A 17,766-nucleotide genomic window follows, 5' to 3' on the forward strand; every position below is an offset into this window, starting at 1 on the left:
TTCAATTGTTTTGTTTCCCCCATCAATGTGCATAAAGGAAACGCAGCCGCTTGATTGCACCGCACGTCAGAAAGCAGACAGCAGAAGCCCGGAGAGACAGAGCGGGAAAGTCAGACCAGATTAACCGAGCGCCAGGGGATAAAAGAGAGAACATTGAGACATCAAGTGCACGCACAGACCTCAGATAGAGACAACATCAAAGGCAAAATATTCAGGTCTCATGACACGTTATAAAGAATATATGAGCAGAAAGGGAAGGAGATTGGGGGGAAAAGAGAATAAATGAGAGAGTGCAAAGGGTTATCGGCTGTACCAAACACAGATCCAGACACTTACCGGGCTCATAGAGGAGCAGTCAGAGACATTTAAGACCTGAGGTGCAGTAAAGCCTCACTGTTCTGAGAGTACGACTTTACTGTCATTGTTATTGTAAATCCTGCCATTGTAATCTTATTACTAGAATAGAATACCTTCTTCTTTAACACTAACCATTAAGTTATTGATTTACCCTCAAAATACAATCTGTAGAGGTGAATTACTTCAAGTGCAATTGGTTGTTTTGATTCTGGTTGTTTCATACATTTATATTTCAAATTAAATCATTATAAAAAGGTATAAACGATCTATGCTGGTTCGTTGAAATCTATATTAAGATAATACATGTCTATAAATGTCAGATTTGTCCTCTGATGGCAGTGAATTAAATGAACCATTTTGTTGCATTCCATAAGTAGAAATCAGTATTACTTTATTATTATATGCTCTATTGCCGATTGTCCAAAGGCGTATTAAAAAATATTATTATACATTTTATTTTATTATGACTATATTATATAGGACCACTTTCCTACTACATATAAGAAAAATACTTTAAATATGTACAACAAAATCAGCAAAACCTGATTTGACTTTTTTTAATCAAGTAATGTAGTCTTTGAATTGCTTTAACAATGAACATGTTTTTGTGTCAAATGTAATTTACTTCAGGCCACAGCAGGTGTGCCTTTATTTAGGAATGTGTTTTTATTGACCTATTAAACCATGAAAATGTTGTCTTTCCAGAGAAAAAAAAACGACATAAACCTGAAGTCTAAAACTCAAATACAATGTGATCATTTCATAATGATGCAATATTAATGGAAATCAATAAAGCTACATGGAATGTAGTTAGTTCATGGAATTTTTGCTGTAAAAAACGATTTGAACCGCCTTCATTTAGAATACTGTGGCAGTACTACAAACGTAATGACACTAAAAACTTCCCAAAACCTCTACGCAGCTCCTCCTCTCACACAGCTACATGAGGCCTCCCCTGCCCTTCTCCTGACGACCTTTGACCCCGGTGTTGTTTACCTTTCTTGGAGAAAAACTCTCGGCTGAACTTCCCGGCAGCGAACACTTTGCGTGGTACCTTCCCAAGGAGCTCCATGATCAGAGCGATGTGGTCTGCCCACCACCACATACATCACAGAGGGAACAGGCACGATTCAGCATTACAACATGCACACACACACATCAACACGGAGGGCTGTATGGGACCGACACACACTGCTGCCTTGGGGTGCTCCACGGAACACACAGCTAATTTAACCCCTCAAGTGGTGGGGATTTTATGAGATTGATCCCACTGATTTCAGTCAAAATGTTTAATTAAAGGTCCCCTATGATACTGTTTTTCATCAATATATTACAGGTCTCAGATACAAAACATGTCTCTGAAGTGTTTGGCTCAAAACACCAAACAGATCATTGTAGCATCCCATAATCCCCTCTGTTTCAGCCCTGTTTCACAAGTGCTGATTCTCTGTCTGTTACTTTAGATGAAAATAAGGAGCCACTCCCCACGCCCCTCTGAGAGATATTTGGTTAAAAAGAACACAATGGTGCTCTAGGAGGAGATTCAGGTGATAAGGGGGGCGGGTGTTACCTTGGTTGCTGATTGGCTAATAGTTACACAAGCCAAAAAATCGTTATGACATCATAAAGTGGCCAAAATCTGATCAGCTCATTTTCAGACAGGTTTTTATATAAATGGATCAGGACAAAAAGAGAGGGGGTCTTTCTTCCTGAAACTTTCAGAATATCTTTACAGAGGGGACACATGTTGATGTATAAAAGACGTGAAAAAGTGGATTTTGCACAATAGGTGACCTTTAATACATCCAGTTATTACCCATCTAATCCACAGCAATATAAGCTTATTTTATTATGGGTTAAGCTAGTGTCCATGTCTGTACGTTTTAGGCCTCTGTGTGTCCCAGTCCCACCAGCTCTCTAGCCAGCGCTACCTCTTCTGTTGAAGAACTCCCGGGAGTATTTTCCGGAGAGCGCAAAGTGCCTCGGAATACAGCCGAGCAGCTCTATGATGTGGGCTATGTGGTCTATAGAGGAGAGAGGGGGAGGGAGGGAGGGGGGGAAAGGGGGAAAGGAAGAAGGACGAAGAAGAAAAAGAGAAAGAAGAAAGACAAGGAAGGGGAAACTTAAATAAAGGAGAAGGAGAGATGAAAGTAAAGTGGGTAGAATGTGGATAGGAAAATAAATAAGGAAGTGACAGATACAAAAGATCATGGAGGGGTTTGGGGAGGAGTAAAAAGAGAGGGGAGAGGAAGGAAAAAAGAGAAAGTCACAGACAGTAAAGGAGAACAACCTGTGTTAGTGAGCTGTGCCTCCACAGCAGAGGTGATGAAATGAAATAATCAGCCTTGGAATAAAAGAGACATGCATGAGATTCAGAGTTGAATGAAGTGAAACCTGAAGCTAGATTTTCTAGTTGGCCTCAATGGAGGGAGATGAAAGGTTTGAATCATGATCAATCTGACACTGGCTTATTGCCTGTGCAAAACATGCCAAACGAGGCTAACTGTGAGTCTCATGCAATGGGAACAATGACAGGACGAGCTGGTGAGATCAAAGCTCACAGGAGATAAAGAGATGAGGTGAGGATGAGGGTGCATACACAGGGTCTGATTTTCTTTATAATGAACATGTGACTTCATGCTTCTGCTACTAACTGTCACCGTTTAACTGTTTCTACAAAACAGATCCGATATGTTACAAAAGTCTATAGATTGAGAACAATGACAGGACAATGTGTGATGTCTCTCTATATGTAAGAAAGGTTGGGTGAAGATGAGTGGAGGCAAAGCAGCAGAATAAAAGGACAGAATTTACAGTTGACAGTGGATAGGGGGATTTGGGGAAGGGGGTAGCTAAACTCATTTTGGCCATTTTTATCAATGTATAGGTTTTTAATTTATAATTAATAAATTAGTATTGGTATATCACAGTTCTTGGCCATTGTTCAGATGCATTGTTAGAAACAATAGCCACACTTTTCTGTGGACAACATGCTGACAAAACCACACATGCATGCTTAAAACTGTACAATCTATAAAAGAAAAAAGTGTACAGATCGAATGTTGGTGTCTGCACTTGTATTAAGCGTTTTTCAAACTTAATTACAAGTAAATTAAAGTTTAGTGAATGAATTTCAAGCTGTGACTGCATCAGTGCACGTTGTGGCACACTTGGCATCAATGCATCTGAACAATGGATTCAATCGGTAAAGCAAATTGAGATTGAATAGCACACAGACACATTTTATACAAAAATACCTCAAATTAAAGTAAGAACACTTTCAAAAACATTTAGTGACATTTTCCATTAATATTAGCTCGGTTTCATTTAAAAATGCACATCTACAGAATTAAAATGTAATAATAATAAGTCTTTAAATACAACTTTCCCCTGGGGAACACTTACGAAAGCATTTTATATTTCTATATTTGTCTGTTTACACCATGAACATTTAAATACTCACCCTCATCACGGGAGTAGTCCTCTCCAGAGTGCGGCTCAAATAAGTAATCTCCAGTGGCCAGCTCAAAAGTCTACAAGAGATCAAATAAAGTATTTTACTCGAGTCTATACTGATATAAAGGAATGAGTTACACCAGTGGCGAACTGTCAGGGCCTCCAAGGTATTCAGAGAATACCGTGGAATACTCAGATAAAACAAACAAAAAATCGATTTAATTATATAAATAAAATGTAATAAAATGTATGTAAAATGAATAAATGAGAATCGTATCTGTGTTGTTGATCGGTAATATTACAGTGTTACGTTGATTTGTTTGTCCTTCTCGAACCATGCACTACACATTTCAGTGGTTTTGTGTTAGAAAAGAAAGCAACCAATCAGATCTTGTTCTGGGTCTCTGGGTAGAATATCCTTCAACCAAGGTATTCTACATCCTTGATCGAATGCCCTGGCCGTTGCACTGAATGAGAGCGTACGTTTGGACTGACAGTTTGATCAACCAATCATATATTGATTTGTAGCCAATGGGCGTATTCTTTCAGAGTTTCCCTCGGTTCCAGGGTAGAAGGCCCGCTAGTTAACTGGCCCGAGACAGAGGATCTAGATGAATGCCACGAAGCAATTCATGCCGTTTTATTGTTTTTAACGTTGAAATGGCCAGTCCAACAGGTGAAGATGAAGTTGTTACGGAATTATTGCGAGTAACCTTTTCAAGACAACAATTCAATGAAAAGACGGACATTATAACGGCGGGGAGGGCGCGGCAGCGGAGGGTGTGTGTGTGTCTACAGAAGGTCCAGTTGTGATAGACACGGTTCGCCACTGAGTTACACTGTATGTATCTATGTGTCCTCACCATGCAGGCAGTGCTCCAGATGTCTGCAGGAGTGCTGTAACCCGCTCCTATCAGGACCTCGATGGAGCGGTACTGTCTCGTCTGGATGTCCTCTGTGAAGTGCTTGTGCTGTGAAGGGAGAAAAACAAACCTTACAGAGGGCTTCTGCATCCTAATCCCTTATAGTGCTTCTATAACAACATTTATGTTTTGAATGCAAAATGAACAACAATGACTCTTGCTGCCCCCTAGTGTCTTGTTAATTTATGGGAAGCCACCTTTTTATAGACATAGTCAAAGTTCAATAACAATCTGTGATTCTAGTGTGTATACTGTTTGATTGCAAATTGAATGGTTCATAAGATCAGCCCTCTAAAGAAAACTCCTGAATGCAAATAATAATTGTTCAAAACATGCCAAAGCTACCATTTCAAACTCCTCGAAACAAACTTTTCCAACTGGATTTTGTCAAGCTTGAATGTCAATATTTATAATATACAATCAAAATAATTGTACCACTGTGCTGCTGCTTAGACAGTACGTAAAAATGCTTCAAATACAGTGCATTCAATCCAGTTATATATCAATTTCAAGACAGTCTTACCACCCAGCAGGCGTTTCCAAGATCAGCAATTTTGACTCGAATAGTCTCAGAGTTGCGCGGGTCCAGAGGGTTGATCAGCAGATCTGCAGCTCGGGCTTTAACTGGGAGAAGGTGGAGGGAAAGAACAAGGTTAACACACACATTGAAACAGTTGAAAATTAGCCTGCTGCCTAATACTGGCTCATTTACAGCAATGTGAATTAATGTGCACTGTCCTTTAAATAAATAAACAAAATAAATAAACAAACAAACATTTAGCAAAGATAAAACGTAATAATTGACATTTATGAAAGATCAGAGGCGCTATGGCTTTTTTCAACAACAAATCCAATCCTGGCATAGTCGTGATGACATATTTATAGTGTTGTTTCACTGGCTTTATGTGGTGTTTGCACAACTATTTGTGTTTAAAATCCCTATGAGGCTCTGGAGATGTGATCCTAAAAGTGACCCTAGAGCTAGAAAGAGTGTCAAAGTGTAATGATAATAATATGAATGGTGTGGGTGGATGAGTAATGGTGGTGATGAGTCATTAATAATACCCAGAGGACATATGTGCATGACTCTGAAACGTAATAATGAGCAACTGGATTCTCTTCTTAGTCAGCTATAATGCAAAACAAGCATTGATGGTTATTTATTTTCCGCTGATTCGTCACCAATCCGAAGATCACATTTAAATAACCTTTGCAAAGTCGACTTTGGCAAGAAGAAAGCAGAATTTAGGCGGTATTGGTAGATGGTGCAGTAGTTTGTTTTATTTATACTTTTAAGCATGTTTTGTTGACTTGTCCTGGCTGGTTTTCTCTATGCTGCTCGGGGCGTATGTGCCATACAAGCGTACACAGCTCATGTTCGGAGGAACCTTAAAGAAAGGCATCAGTAAAGTGGAACGTCTGTGTGAACTATTCACATCTTAAACTGCACTGTAACTTTTTATTCATGTATTTTTTCTTTCTTTAATGTTTATTTTATTATCTTTGCTTTTTAATGACTGTTTTTAAATGCCTTTTTCTGAATGTCTTTCATTTTTGTGAAGCATCTTGAATTGCCTTGTGTTGAAAGGTGCTATATAAATATAGCCTTGCCTTGTTGTGTGTCACTCAATACATGAATCCACTAACTGCAAATAACTGTATATTTTATAACTCTAATAACTTTAATAAATATAAGTCGAAGAGCCCCAGTCAAACTAGTTTATTACTCAAAGAGTGGGATTACAATTGCCTCCATTTTAACATTTTGAATGGGATTGGACTCTCTCTTTCTCTTACATGTTATATATGTCTTAATGTGATAATTGTGTCAAAAATGTAAAAAAATAACTCTCTGCCTTTTTATATTACGGGTTGCTCTTTTTTGTGGTCTCCATAGTTACATTGTTAAAAGAGAGAGCGTTTTTCGAAATTTAGTGGAAACAATTGATGTGGTGGGAGTGAGTAGAAGTTAAAGAGACATTTTCAAGAACAGTTTAACAACTTAACCCCTGCCTGTGTAGTCACCCACAGACTCTGTGTAATGTACAATGAATGAACGCCCCATATTACATTTAAAGGTAGGGTAGGTAAGAATAGAGAAACCAGCTCGAGTTCGCTAGAATTTGAAAATACACAGCCGGAAAAAATCTGCCACTTCCTTACAGAGCCCCTCCTCCAACACACACGAACGCGCACATGACCAATTAGGGCACGAGATAAGTTTGTGCACAGATGGAAGGCTGACCGGCAGGTAGGCCATCCAGTTACTTTAGCCGGGCTGGCTCAGATGATTGGTCGTGCTTTTTACAGTACTACGGCTTCCACAGATGACATTTTTTTAATGTATTTATTGTCAAAGCATTTAATATATTCATTGCTATCGGGATGTTAAGAGCATTCCATGGAATATAACAAAAAGTGTTTCTGAAGTGAATTACCTACCCCACCTTTAAGGGGCACAAAACTTAACAGGTTTTATCTCCTAAATATTATTTTATTTATTTATTTAACCAGATAAAAGCATTGAGATAGAATCTCATTTGCAATGCTGACCTGGCCAAGAAGGCAGCAACGTTACACATAACACAAACATATAAAATACAGAGAACATAACTAAGAAAACAAAAGACGAAAAAGCAGTCACTGCATTGTGCACATTAGGACAGTAAGAAAGGTGCACTACTTATTACTGCAAGAGCAGCTGGTGGTTAGGACCTCAGACAACTTCAATTTAAAACATGCTATTGGGACAAGTGCCGTCAGTTTGAGGCGTGATTGAAGGTCATTCCAAGACCAAGGACCATAATAAAAAAGACTCCTTTTCCCAGCCTCAGTCCGCACAGCAGGAACCTGGAACCGTATCCAGGCACTGGATCTGAGGTTGTGAGAGTTACAAACTGGAGCAAATCTGGCACATATGTAGAGTGGAAGCTTACCTAAAATGGCTTTATACATTAATTAAACACTTTAAAGTTTAGAGTTCCTAAATAGATTTCTTATATTAGTAAATTAGTAATTGTAAATGTGTGAAGATGTAGATCACTGTGTGTGTGAATCAGTGAATATAATAAACCGTCTCACCCTTGGGAGTGTCTCCCGTGCTGGAGGAGGACACAGTGCGACTGCGGTCAGCCGTGGGGCTGTTGGGGGACGGGCCCGCTCCGATGTCCACCATTCCCACAGAGATGGGGTTTCCCGGCAGAGGATCCAGGGGCAGTTCGGGGAAGAGAGGGATGATGGGCGGAAGGCGGATGCTGCCCCCGTTGGTTAGCCCCGGCTCGCCCAGGTCTCCGTTGTACAGCTCGTACCCGGAGCTGAGAGAGTGGTCCCGGTCTGTGTAACTGAGCTCCGACTCCACCAGGGGGCAGAGGAGGGTCTCGGCGGTGGAGGAGGGGCGGGGCGGAGGATTGTCAGGGTTCGGTTTCCGTCCCTCGGATCCCAACGAAACGTGCCCGTTGGTTTTGGCCACATTGCTCTTGTTGTTCTGGGGTTTCATGGGCAAGGTGGATTCTGTGAGGAGTTCCGTGGTCGTGTCGTCGTCGTCCTCGTCATCTTCGTCCTCATCTTCGTCCTCCTCCTCATCCTCCCTCTCCTTCTCCTTTGACTCCTCTTCCTCTACAGCTGCCTCCTCATCCTCTGTTTTGCTCTCACTCTTTGGCTCCTCTGTTTTGTTTTCCCCCTTTTCAGTCTTTTTCTCCTCGTCCTCGTCCTCCTCCTCGTCCTCCTCTTCCTCCTCTTCATCCTCTACCTTGCCCTCCACCTCCTCTTCCTCATTATCGGCTCCTTTTAACCCTTCCTCCTCCCCCGCATCCTCCTCTTCCTCCTCCTCCTCCCCATCCTCCTCTACCTCTGCTTTGGTGGAATTTCCATTACCCTCATTCGTGTTGGGGAGAGCGGCATCATCTTTTTCAGCGACAGGCGTGGACTCCTCCTCCTCCTCCTCCTCCTCCTCTTCATCCTCGTCTTCCTCATCTTCCTCATCCACCTCCTCATCCGCATCATCTTCGTTGATGTGGAGCTCCTCGTTCTGCTCCTGGGGAGACGCCGCACCTAAAAGAAGACGCAGAGGAAATACTGTTAAAAGAGGAAGCGAGTGAGTGGGAAGGAGATAGAGACGCAATCAAAGACGGTGTAGGCAGTGAATAAAGAGCCATGAAGAGAGACTGGAGAGGAGGCACAAGAGATAAGGAGAATAAAAGAAGCAGAAGGTGAGGAGACAGAAGGTGGAGGAGGGAGACGGAGTTTCTATTTTTCTTTCTTGTGAATCAACCTTGTCTCCTACACACAGTGTGACCAGCGTGGGCAGAGTGGTTGGAGCCAATCCACCGCCTAGTCATTCACTGACGGACGGCATGGAACTACGTACTCACACACTCACTCAAGCTGAAGATATACTCGCTTTAGAAAAATCACCTTTCAAGTCGTTGACAACCAGAGTAGAGTAAAGAGAGCAGCCTAAGCTACGTACAGGATGTATCTCACTTTCACTTCGCACACAAAGAAAGAGAGGATTGCACACCACACCGTTTACAGTAAAGAACTAAAGGTAACAAACCGGTGCCTTCAAATTAGAATACGTTTAGATTCCTATAAGGAGAGAAGAATCAAAAAGAAGATTCAACCAAATATGGTGGTGTGAACGCAAATATATCTGAGTTCTGATGAACTATTGTGGGAAAAGTACTTCGGTGTGAACGCGCCAACTGTTTGAATATGAAGTAAAGCCATGCAATGCTAATAAAGACTATGTATGTCATTTGTTTCTATAATGAAACGATGCATGGGTTTAAGAATAGAATCAATGTGTTTGGGTGATTAAGACTCATTTCAAAAAGAACGTTTGTTTGCAAAAAAGAAAACAATTTGGATCACTAGACCACCAGCACTGCCCTAAAATACATATTTAACCAATATCAAATCACATGCAATATACGCTATTTATCATTTTAAAGGGGCCCTATTATGCTTTTGGGGTTTTCCCTTTCCTGTTGTGTGCTACATAGTTTTATGTGCATGTAAATGGTCTACAGCAGGGGTACTCAAATACAAATCTTAAAGGTCCAAAATAAATGTTTCAATAAAACAAAGGTCCGTTTATTACGGTCATTCAAACTTTTAAACAATTGCAACAAGATTCTTAACACGAGGTTGCAAAAACAAAAATAATCTGTATGCAGCAGTTTTCATTGTTATTGTGTCTGTGCTTGACCCCTCAGAGTCGCAGTGTAAGAGCTGCACAGTTATGAATAAAGGCAGCTGCACCCTCTTTCATTCAGCATTCCCATTATTGCTTTATAAATGTCTTGCCCCCTTGTGTGTCCACTGAGGTTCGTCAGGCCCAACACATCTTCAACAAACTCCCCCTTTGCCTCATCATAACAACTCACAAACACCAGCAACTGAGCATTGTCAGTGGTGTCAGTGGACTCACCCACAGCTAAGGAAATGCACTGCATTTTTTATTCCATCACAAAGCTGATGAATCAAATCACCAGCCAGTATTTATGTTCTTCTGGTTGCTGTGGAATCTGAGAGGGGGATTTGCTTGATTTGACCTGTTATTTCCTCTTTTTGTTTGCCTTCAACATGGTCTCCATCACTTCAGTCATGCATTCTTTTATACTGCAGTTATTATCCAGTGGAAAGTCCTTACCTACTGGCCTAGTTCAATCAAAGTGGTTACTTTTTTTTGGCTGGGCAGTGTAGTTTTAAACACCGTCTTATTTGACTTTCTCAGGACTTAAAACAGTTTTTTGGGGGCAGACCCTCTCAAAGAAAAAAATATATTTACACACGTAAGGTCATCATCTTAATAGTTGTGTATGCTCATCCGTGAGCAGAGCATCAAGTTGACATGTCTATTACAGCTGAATGCGGCGATTACCATTTTGTTCAGCAAAACGCCTCACAAACGTATTAAGATCAACAGCTTTAGTGCGTTTTGATTCAATGCTGAGTACAGCCACACTGACAGTCTCTTCTCTGTCAGACCGCAAATACCTCATTCCTTCAGTGCTTGGGTCCGAATGCTTCTCGTTTTGCGCCGTCCAGTTCAAAATGAAATCGCCGCCAATCATATGTCCACGCTCGCGCCAGGACCGGGGGAGGGGTTACATGACGTGCATCTTGTGCTGCATTCACTTGCATTCGGACATTAGAGACTTTCTCTCATAAATGTCCGATGAGCCACAACTTTTCTTTCAAAACAAAGCTGCCAACTGGGGTGGCAGCTGGGGTGGCAAGGCCTATTTTTAGGGTGTCAGTTGCCACCCCGGTAGGTGAAACTAGGCTACTAGCTACAGTACAGATGGAACTAGATGAGCTGTTAATTCTCGCTCTGAATTTTTTTTTTTAATTCTCGCTCTGACTTAGACAGGTTGAAAGAGACACACACATTTTTCCCACCCGCATTCCGCGAAGACCCGCCCTACTGTGCCTCTGATTCGCAGATTGTTTGGGGGAAAAAAAACGCTGACTGGATGCTGAATGTGATTGGACCAAAGCGTTGACACACACAGGTGGAACACAGTGGAACAGTCAGACATGCAGAGCGCTGTTTGCAGTGGACATAGCGGAGCATTTTGACTCGTTGCGAATGCGTTGTGGCGATGTCTCACATATAATACAGAGAGATCATACATATGAAAAGTATAATTTGCTCAGAGTCCGGAGACAGTGGTGGTTCGGTCCGGATCCGGACCGGAGTCCGTAGTTTGAGGATGCCTGGTCTACAGGCTAAAATCCCAAAGTCCCCCCCCCCCCCCCCCCCTGCCTGAAACGCCTCCATTGGACTCCTTTGTTTACTTTCGTAACATAATGATCACATTATGTAACACTCGCGCTTCTATTGGCTAGCGCTCCAACACATTGTACGTAATAGGCTAAGGGGCGGGGCATCTCTAAGCGGTTGACCGATCACAACAGAGCCGGCCAGCTAACCAATCAGAGCAGACTGGGCTCTGGTTTCAGACAGAGGGTGAAAAGAGGAAAAAAGGAAAAATAAACAACACTAAAGCATGGAGACATGTCCCAGGAGAGACACAACATGACTGAACATTTTCATAAAAGAGCCCCTTTAAAGAAAGACAGCATTTTTAACACACTTTAATTAAGTGATTTATTAATTATAAAAACCTGGGAACACTTGAAAGTACTCACATGTATGATTGGTCAATCTCATTGGCCTGTCCTTCTCCCTCTCTCTCTCCCTCTCCCTCTCTCCCACCTCCTCCTCCTCCTCCTCATCCTCCCCGTCCTCCTCATCATCATCGTCATCGTCGCTCTCTCCCAGAGCCATGCTGGGGCCCAGCTGCGGTTGAGAGGGACGAGGGGTGTGTTCGTGTTCCCCTTTCTCTCCCCCGTCTTTGGATCTCTCCTCCTTCTTCTCGGCCTCTCTCTCCAGCGCTTCGATCTCCAGCATCCGCCTCTCCAGCAGCTCCGCCTGCCGCTTCTGCTTCTTCTTCAGCTTCTTCTTCTTGTTCTTGGAGATCTTTCCCACCTGGGAGGAAATCAGAACGGACAGGAGAGGAAGAGGAAGAGGAAGAGGAAGAGGGAGAGTCACAAAGGGAGGCATGACAAGTATTGATATTTGCGAGTGCACTAAAAGTTCCATTGTATGTTTATAACATTAAATATAAGTACATTTGAAATATCATATCACCACTGTCTTACGGTTTGAGAAAATAATACCACCTTTTAAAGACACTGAATTAAGCAGTCACCAAAAATAAATACTAAATTGATGTTTTTGGAGATACATGGTTTTCACAGGACAGCACCAAAATCTTCTTATATGATACAATCACTTATTTTCAAGTTCCTCTGATGGGGCAGGCATTTAAAACTAATGTATAGCTTAACTGCATCTAGTGAGGTATTTTCGAAAGTCTGACATTGCTGCAAACCCATTAATTGGGGAATCATTAAACTAACATTGTTGTTAAAGTAGTGGTAGAAGTTTAAAATAACTGTTGTGAGAAATGTTGAGGATTGCCTTCAGATATTGTGTTGCACTGAGTACCCTCAAAGGGCCTCTAGCATCAGAGAAACAACACCAAACAGTGTTTAATGCTGTATGTGCCTGTGTGTGTGTGTTTGTGTTTGAGTGTGTATGTGTGTGTGTGCGTGTGTGTGTGTGTGTGTGTGTGTGTGTGTGTGTGTGTGTGTGTGTGTGTGCATTCCTATTGTTTTATACTCACATCTGTTGTATTCACCGGTTTGATCTGCGGGGCTGTGCTAACTGACAGGCATAAAGAAAAACCACAGTCAGAGGCTTCAAAGTTTCATGAACATCAATTCGCCACACAACCAAGTTCACACCGAGTTCAATACTCCACTCTCCGGGAAGAGAGTTAGGTTTGTTGCCTTTTATAGACCTCATACGTACAGAATCTGTAGGTGAAGTGAGAGATGTGCACAAAAACGAAGAAATAGATCCTCCAGAATCCAACAGAATTAATTCATCGTCCCAGATGTCTGAATGGTTTATTCTTCTTAAGCCTGAGAATGTGGTAAACTATTCTCACCTCAATGATCTAACACCAATCAATGTTATTTTTTAAATATTCTTAGGGATAAGGCCAATTTCGAAGATGGTATCAAATTGAATATCATCAATCAAATGTACATTGATGTTCTCCTAATGTGAACACTCAACAGCAAAGTGGGGCACAACACAATAATTTAAGAATGGACTGAACCATTTTAATGTTATTGATTAAAGGTGTGTTACTTAGCTGTTCAGGAAGTATACTTATATATCAACCACCAAAAATAAATCCTAAATAAACTGAAAACTAGTTACTGCCACTTTCCTCCTCCATACCTACTTTTCTGAGACATCCCAAATGAAACTCGCATTTATAAAATAAATGTAGCTAGAATAAACATTTCTACACTTTTCTAAATGACGATAAATGATTTGATTTATTTTGTCTCTTCAGTCAGAGACAGTTTGTATTACCATAAGCTCCTGTGTTTTGACAGTTGATGGTTATGCGCCTCACTTTAATTGTGAAGCAATGTAAGCAGTATAATTGGTTACCCTAAGCAGGCTCAGAGAGACTCCGAAGGGTGATGAAAGCAATTGACAGCTTATGGGGGGGGGGTTCACCGGGAGGACAGGGTTCATGTAGAGTTTGTAGAGACTGTTATCTTTTTTAGAACTGGATTTTTCTTTCAGTAGGGGAACTTGGTGCCGGGAGATGAAAAAGCAAAAATATCTGTTTGGAAACTGAGGAGGCAAAAAAAGCTTCTCTGTGAATCCTTTTTTCTTCACTGAACACTTATTCCATATTCAACTTGGAAGATTATTCTTCACTATAAATATCACACCAACATATTTTTCTACATTATTTGCCATTCGTGTTTTTTCGCACCAATCCCAAATTAGCTTAATCTGAATTATTCCCCTTTGTCCTAAAAACTAAAATGTCTATGAAGAAGCTACACGTCTTGCACAAATAAAACACTAAACCAACCGATCCTATGCTTCGGCCAAAGTTCAATGAACTCTAAAAAGTGTTCTCTTTTAATGTACCAAAGTGAAACAATGCTAACTTAGTAGCAACGTTTGAGGTAAAAATCTGTATGTTAAAACATTAAGAAATATGAATGAAAGATATGCTTAGAGTTAGAATATCGACCTCTCTTACGTCTGTACACCAAATACTGTATAAACCTAATGAGCAGCCAGTTAGCTTAGCTTAGCATGAAGACTGGAAACAATGGGAAAAAGCTAGCATGTCTAACCACTTCAAAACTAACTCAGCATAAAGGAACACTTCCGAAAGGTTGCACTGTTTTCTATAAAACAGACTGTGTGTGTGTGTGTGTGTGTGTGTGTGTGTGTGTGTGTGTGTGTGTGTGTGTGTGTGTGTGTGTGTGTGTGTGTGTGCGTCTACCTGCTGATCCAGAGGGTGGGGGGGCTCCAGCTTTCTGCCATTCGGTGGCCTCCATGGCCATACGCCTAACAAAAGCATCGTCTACACACATCAGGATGTTCTCTGGCTTGATGTCCGTGTGGATGATTTTACATTTGGTGTGGAGGTAGTCCAGACCCTGCAGGACCTACACACACATTCCGATAAACAGACACAGATTGTATCAGCGAGAAACAGGCTCACACATCTTGTTTAGGCATTATTACACTCTGCAGACAAGGCCTCAACACTATTCAGCGCTTTCCTTTTTCATCTATCTCCCTTTCATTCATTCTCTCTTCTTCAGAGCCAGATTATCCATTCTCCTAATGCTGGTCATCCTCTGAGGGCAGAGACGAGAGGCTGTTGATGTTTCTGCTTCACTGTTTCATTTGATGCTGTCCAGAGGCTTTGGGATGGAAGCGGGGAACAGTCTCATTTATTTTCTACTCATCTCCCGTTTGGCTGTCGAGTGGCTGGCAGCGGCTGAATCGGATCAACTCCCCATCCTCATCAGGTTGCCGAGGGAAAAATGCCTCAAAGAGCTGCGTCTTATGAAGGCAGCGGTACTGGAGTGTGAAGTGCACAATGGAATGTATTATTACGAGTAATGGGTGTGAATTTTGCCTCTTGTTTTTATTATACATATATTTACACCATGTGTCTTTCTTCTCTCTCAAATCAGCCTTTAATAGTCTGTGAATAAGATCTTGACCTTCTTCTCGCGATGAATTCCAAATGAAAATACTGTATCATGATACACAAACGCTAATTTTGCCTAATTTAAAAGTACCACAGCTTCACAGAATAGTTCTGCCAACTATAAAAGTGTAGCTAGCATCTTTCTTCTTAAAGAGAATCTCACTCAACCCATTTGAAAAACAACATCAGTTCATGGATTGCTTCCTATGTTTTAATTTGTTGTCATATTGTGAAAGACGCATTTGATGAGCATGCATTTTTCCAGACAGCAATCAGGCAAGGAACACTGAAAAGAGGAAGCCACTGCTTGATCCATCATCATTGTCCTCATCATTGTTATCTGTCTGCTACTTCATTACTTTCTATATGTGCCCTAATCTTTTTCTGTTTTGAATGTGAACTTATCTGATTTATGTTGTTATGTTATGTTTACTATGTGCTAGGGTTAGGGTTAGGGTAAATCATTTCTGATTTTCTGATCGTCATATACTGTAAATGTTTTATTTAGTTTTCAATATGTGTTTACAGATTTGTCAGTTGTATTATCAGCAGACTTATCTCTCTCCACATTACATTTCCTTCAACGCAGTGTTTCTGTAGTCACTGGAGGCTACATGATGCAGTTGAAATTGTGTGTTATAAATGTGTTTTGAACATGCCAATAGTATTTATACTGTGTACTGTGTGTGTGTGTGTGTGTGTGTGTGTGTGTGTGTGTGTGTGTGTGTGTGTGTGTGTGTGTGTGTTTGTGTGTGTGTGTGTGTGTCTCCTTACCTGTTTGATAATGCTCTTGACACACGGCAGCGGCAGACCTTGGTAGTTGGATTTAATAATCCACTTCAGCAGGTGGTGACCTAGCACCTCAAACACCATGCACACATCTGGGACGGACAGTCAAGGACTAATACTACTATATCTTTGACACACACACACACACACACACACACACACACACACACACACACACACACACACACACACACACACACACACACACACACACACACACACACACACACACACACACACACACACACACACACACACACACACACACACACACACACACACACACACACACACACACACACACACACACACACACACACACACACACACACACACACACACACACACACACACACACACACACACACACACACACACACACACACACACACACACACACACACACACACACACACACACACACACACACACACACACACACACACACACACACACACACACACACACACACACACACACACACACACACACACACACACACACACACACACACACACACACTTCTGATTGGGATACGTATGCCGTTGACTCCAGAGATCTTGAAGTCATCTATCAGCTGCACCACCATGTCCTTGTTGGGGTCTGCGGGGTCGCTCTCCCTCACCTGGGGGACAAGAGGACAACGAGATGACGCAAACGTGACAGGAAGAGGGAGGAGAAGATTGATTACAGATGGTATGAAAACAAAGAACTCTGGAGGAAAAAGGACAGAGAGAGAGTAAATGAAACTAACTTCATAATGCTGCTACTTATTAAAAAATGTCTTACTATGCATGTGTATTTTATTAACGTGCGTTTACTTAAAAACTAGTATGTTAACTGTACTTGAATTTGCCTTTCTTTGTCTGCACTGACCATAGACTGTATATAAAGGCACTGACTCATGAAGGGTTTCTGATTGTGATTCTGATTCTAGAAGATAAAGAAAGAAAGAAAGGGGGATTTGGATGGATGAAGGAGAATAGGGAAGGTAGGGGAGAGAGGAAAAGAAGAGGCGAGGGATATGAGAGATACATATGCTGAAAAATGGACTGTCACTGTCCTCTGCTGCACCCAGCATGAAAGATAAATGACCAGCGTATCTTTAGTGTTTCTTGTTACCAGAGTAGAGGAGGTGCAAGGTGCGAATGTCAAGAGAGAGTGAAAGAGGAGGGAAGGGATTTATAAGAAGATGAAAAACTGGAGTAGAAAAAGTTTCCTAAGAAGAGTCCAAACAAAAGACACAAATATGAACAAACAAAAGAACAAAGCGAGATGAAAGAGGAAGGTTCCCAAACACTTGAATGTCAAATTGCTCAGATCCTCACACATCGCAGCAGCTTGATCTCATCCAGGGCCGTCTCTGTGTAATGCTGCGCGCTCTTCACCACCTTCATCGCCACAAAGTTCTTCACTCTGTAATGACAAACACAGAAACATGCACTCATGTTCATACCTATTAAGCCAATAATGCTGATTAATGCATCGTATAAATAGCAGTGACCAATATCATGATGCCTTTCTACACATCTTTGAGCCATTGTTCACACGACCCACATTATAATTGCAAATGTGGCATTTTGTAACTTAAATAACATTAATACTAATGAGAGACGTCA

At 41.4% G+C, this 17,766-nt stretch overlaps 1 protein-coding gene across 4 annotated transcripts in view; it reads right to left on the reverse strand.

Annotated features, from left to right (window-relative positions):
• Positions 1 to 17,766, reverse strand: part of srpk2 (SRSF protein kinase 2) — a 70,871-nt gene that overhangs the window by 3,935 nt on the left and 49,170 nt on the right. For 2 of the 4 annotated variants that reach the window (XM_034218672.1, XM_034218674.1), the window contains 11 exons: positions 17,476 to 17,563; positions 16,685 to 16,772; positions 16,133 to 16,239; positions 14,639 to 14,804; positions 12,935 to 12,975; positions 11,895 to 12,234; positions 7,818 to 8,786; positions 5,260 to 5,360; positions 4,677 to 4,784; positions 3,821 to 3,890; positions 1,354 to 1,446 (listed from right to left, as the gene is read on the reverse strand). In XM_034218672.1, coding sequence (XP_034074563.1) covers positions 1,354 to 1,446; positions 3,821 to 3,890; positions 4,677 to 4,784; positions 5,260 to 5,360; positions 7,818 to 8,786; positions 11,895 to 12,234; positions 12,935 to 12,975; positions 14,639 to 14,804; positions 16,133 to 16,239; positions 16,685 to 16,772; positions 17,476 to 17,563 — 2,171 coding nt within the window. Of the gene's footprint in view, positions 1 to 1,353; positions 1,461 to 2,288; positions 2,382 to 3,820; positions 3,891 to 4,676; positions 4,785 to 5,259; positions 5,361 to 7,817; positions 8,787 to 11,894; positions 12,235 to 12,934; positions 12,976 to 14,638; positions 14,805 to 16,132; positions 16,240 to 16,684; positions 16,773 to 17,475; positions 17,564 to 17,766 lie in introns of all 4 variants that reach the window. The other 2 variants (XR_004569244.1, XM_034218673.1) reach the window with 2 other exon arrangements.

This window comes from Gymnodraco acuticeps, unplaced genomic scaffold (assembly GCF_902827175.1).
Source record: "Gymnodraco acuticeps unplaced genomic scaffold, fGymAcu1.1, whole genome shotgun sequence".
NCBI classification, from domain to species: domain Eukaryota; kingdom Metazoa; phylum Chordata; class Actinopteri; order Perciformes; family Bathydraconidae; genus Gymnodraco; species Gymnodraco acuticeps.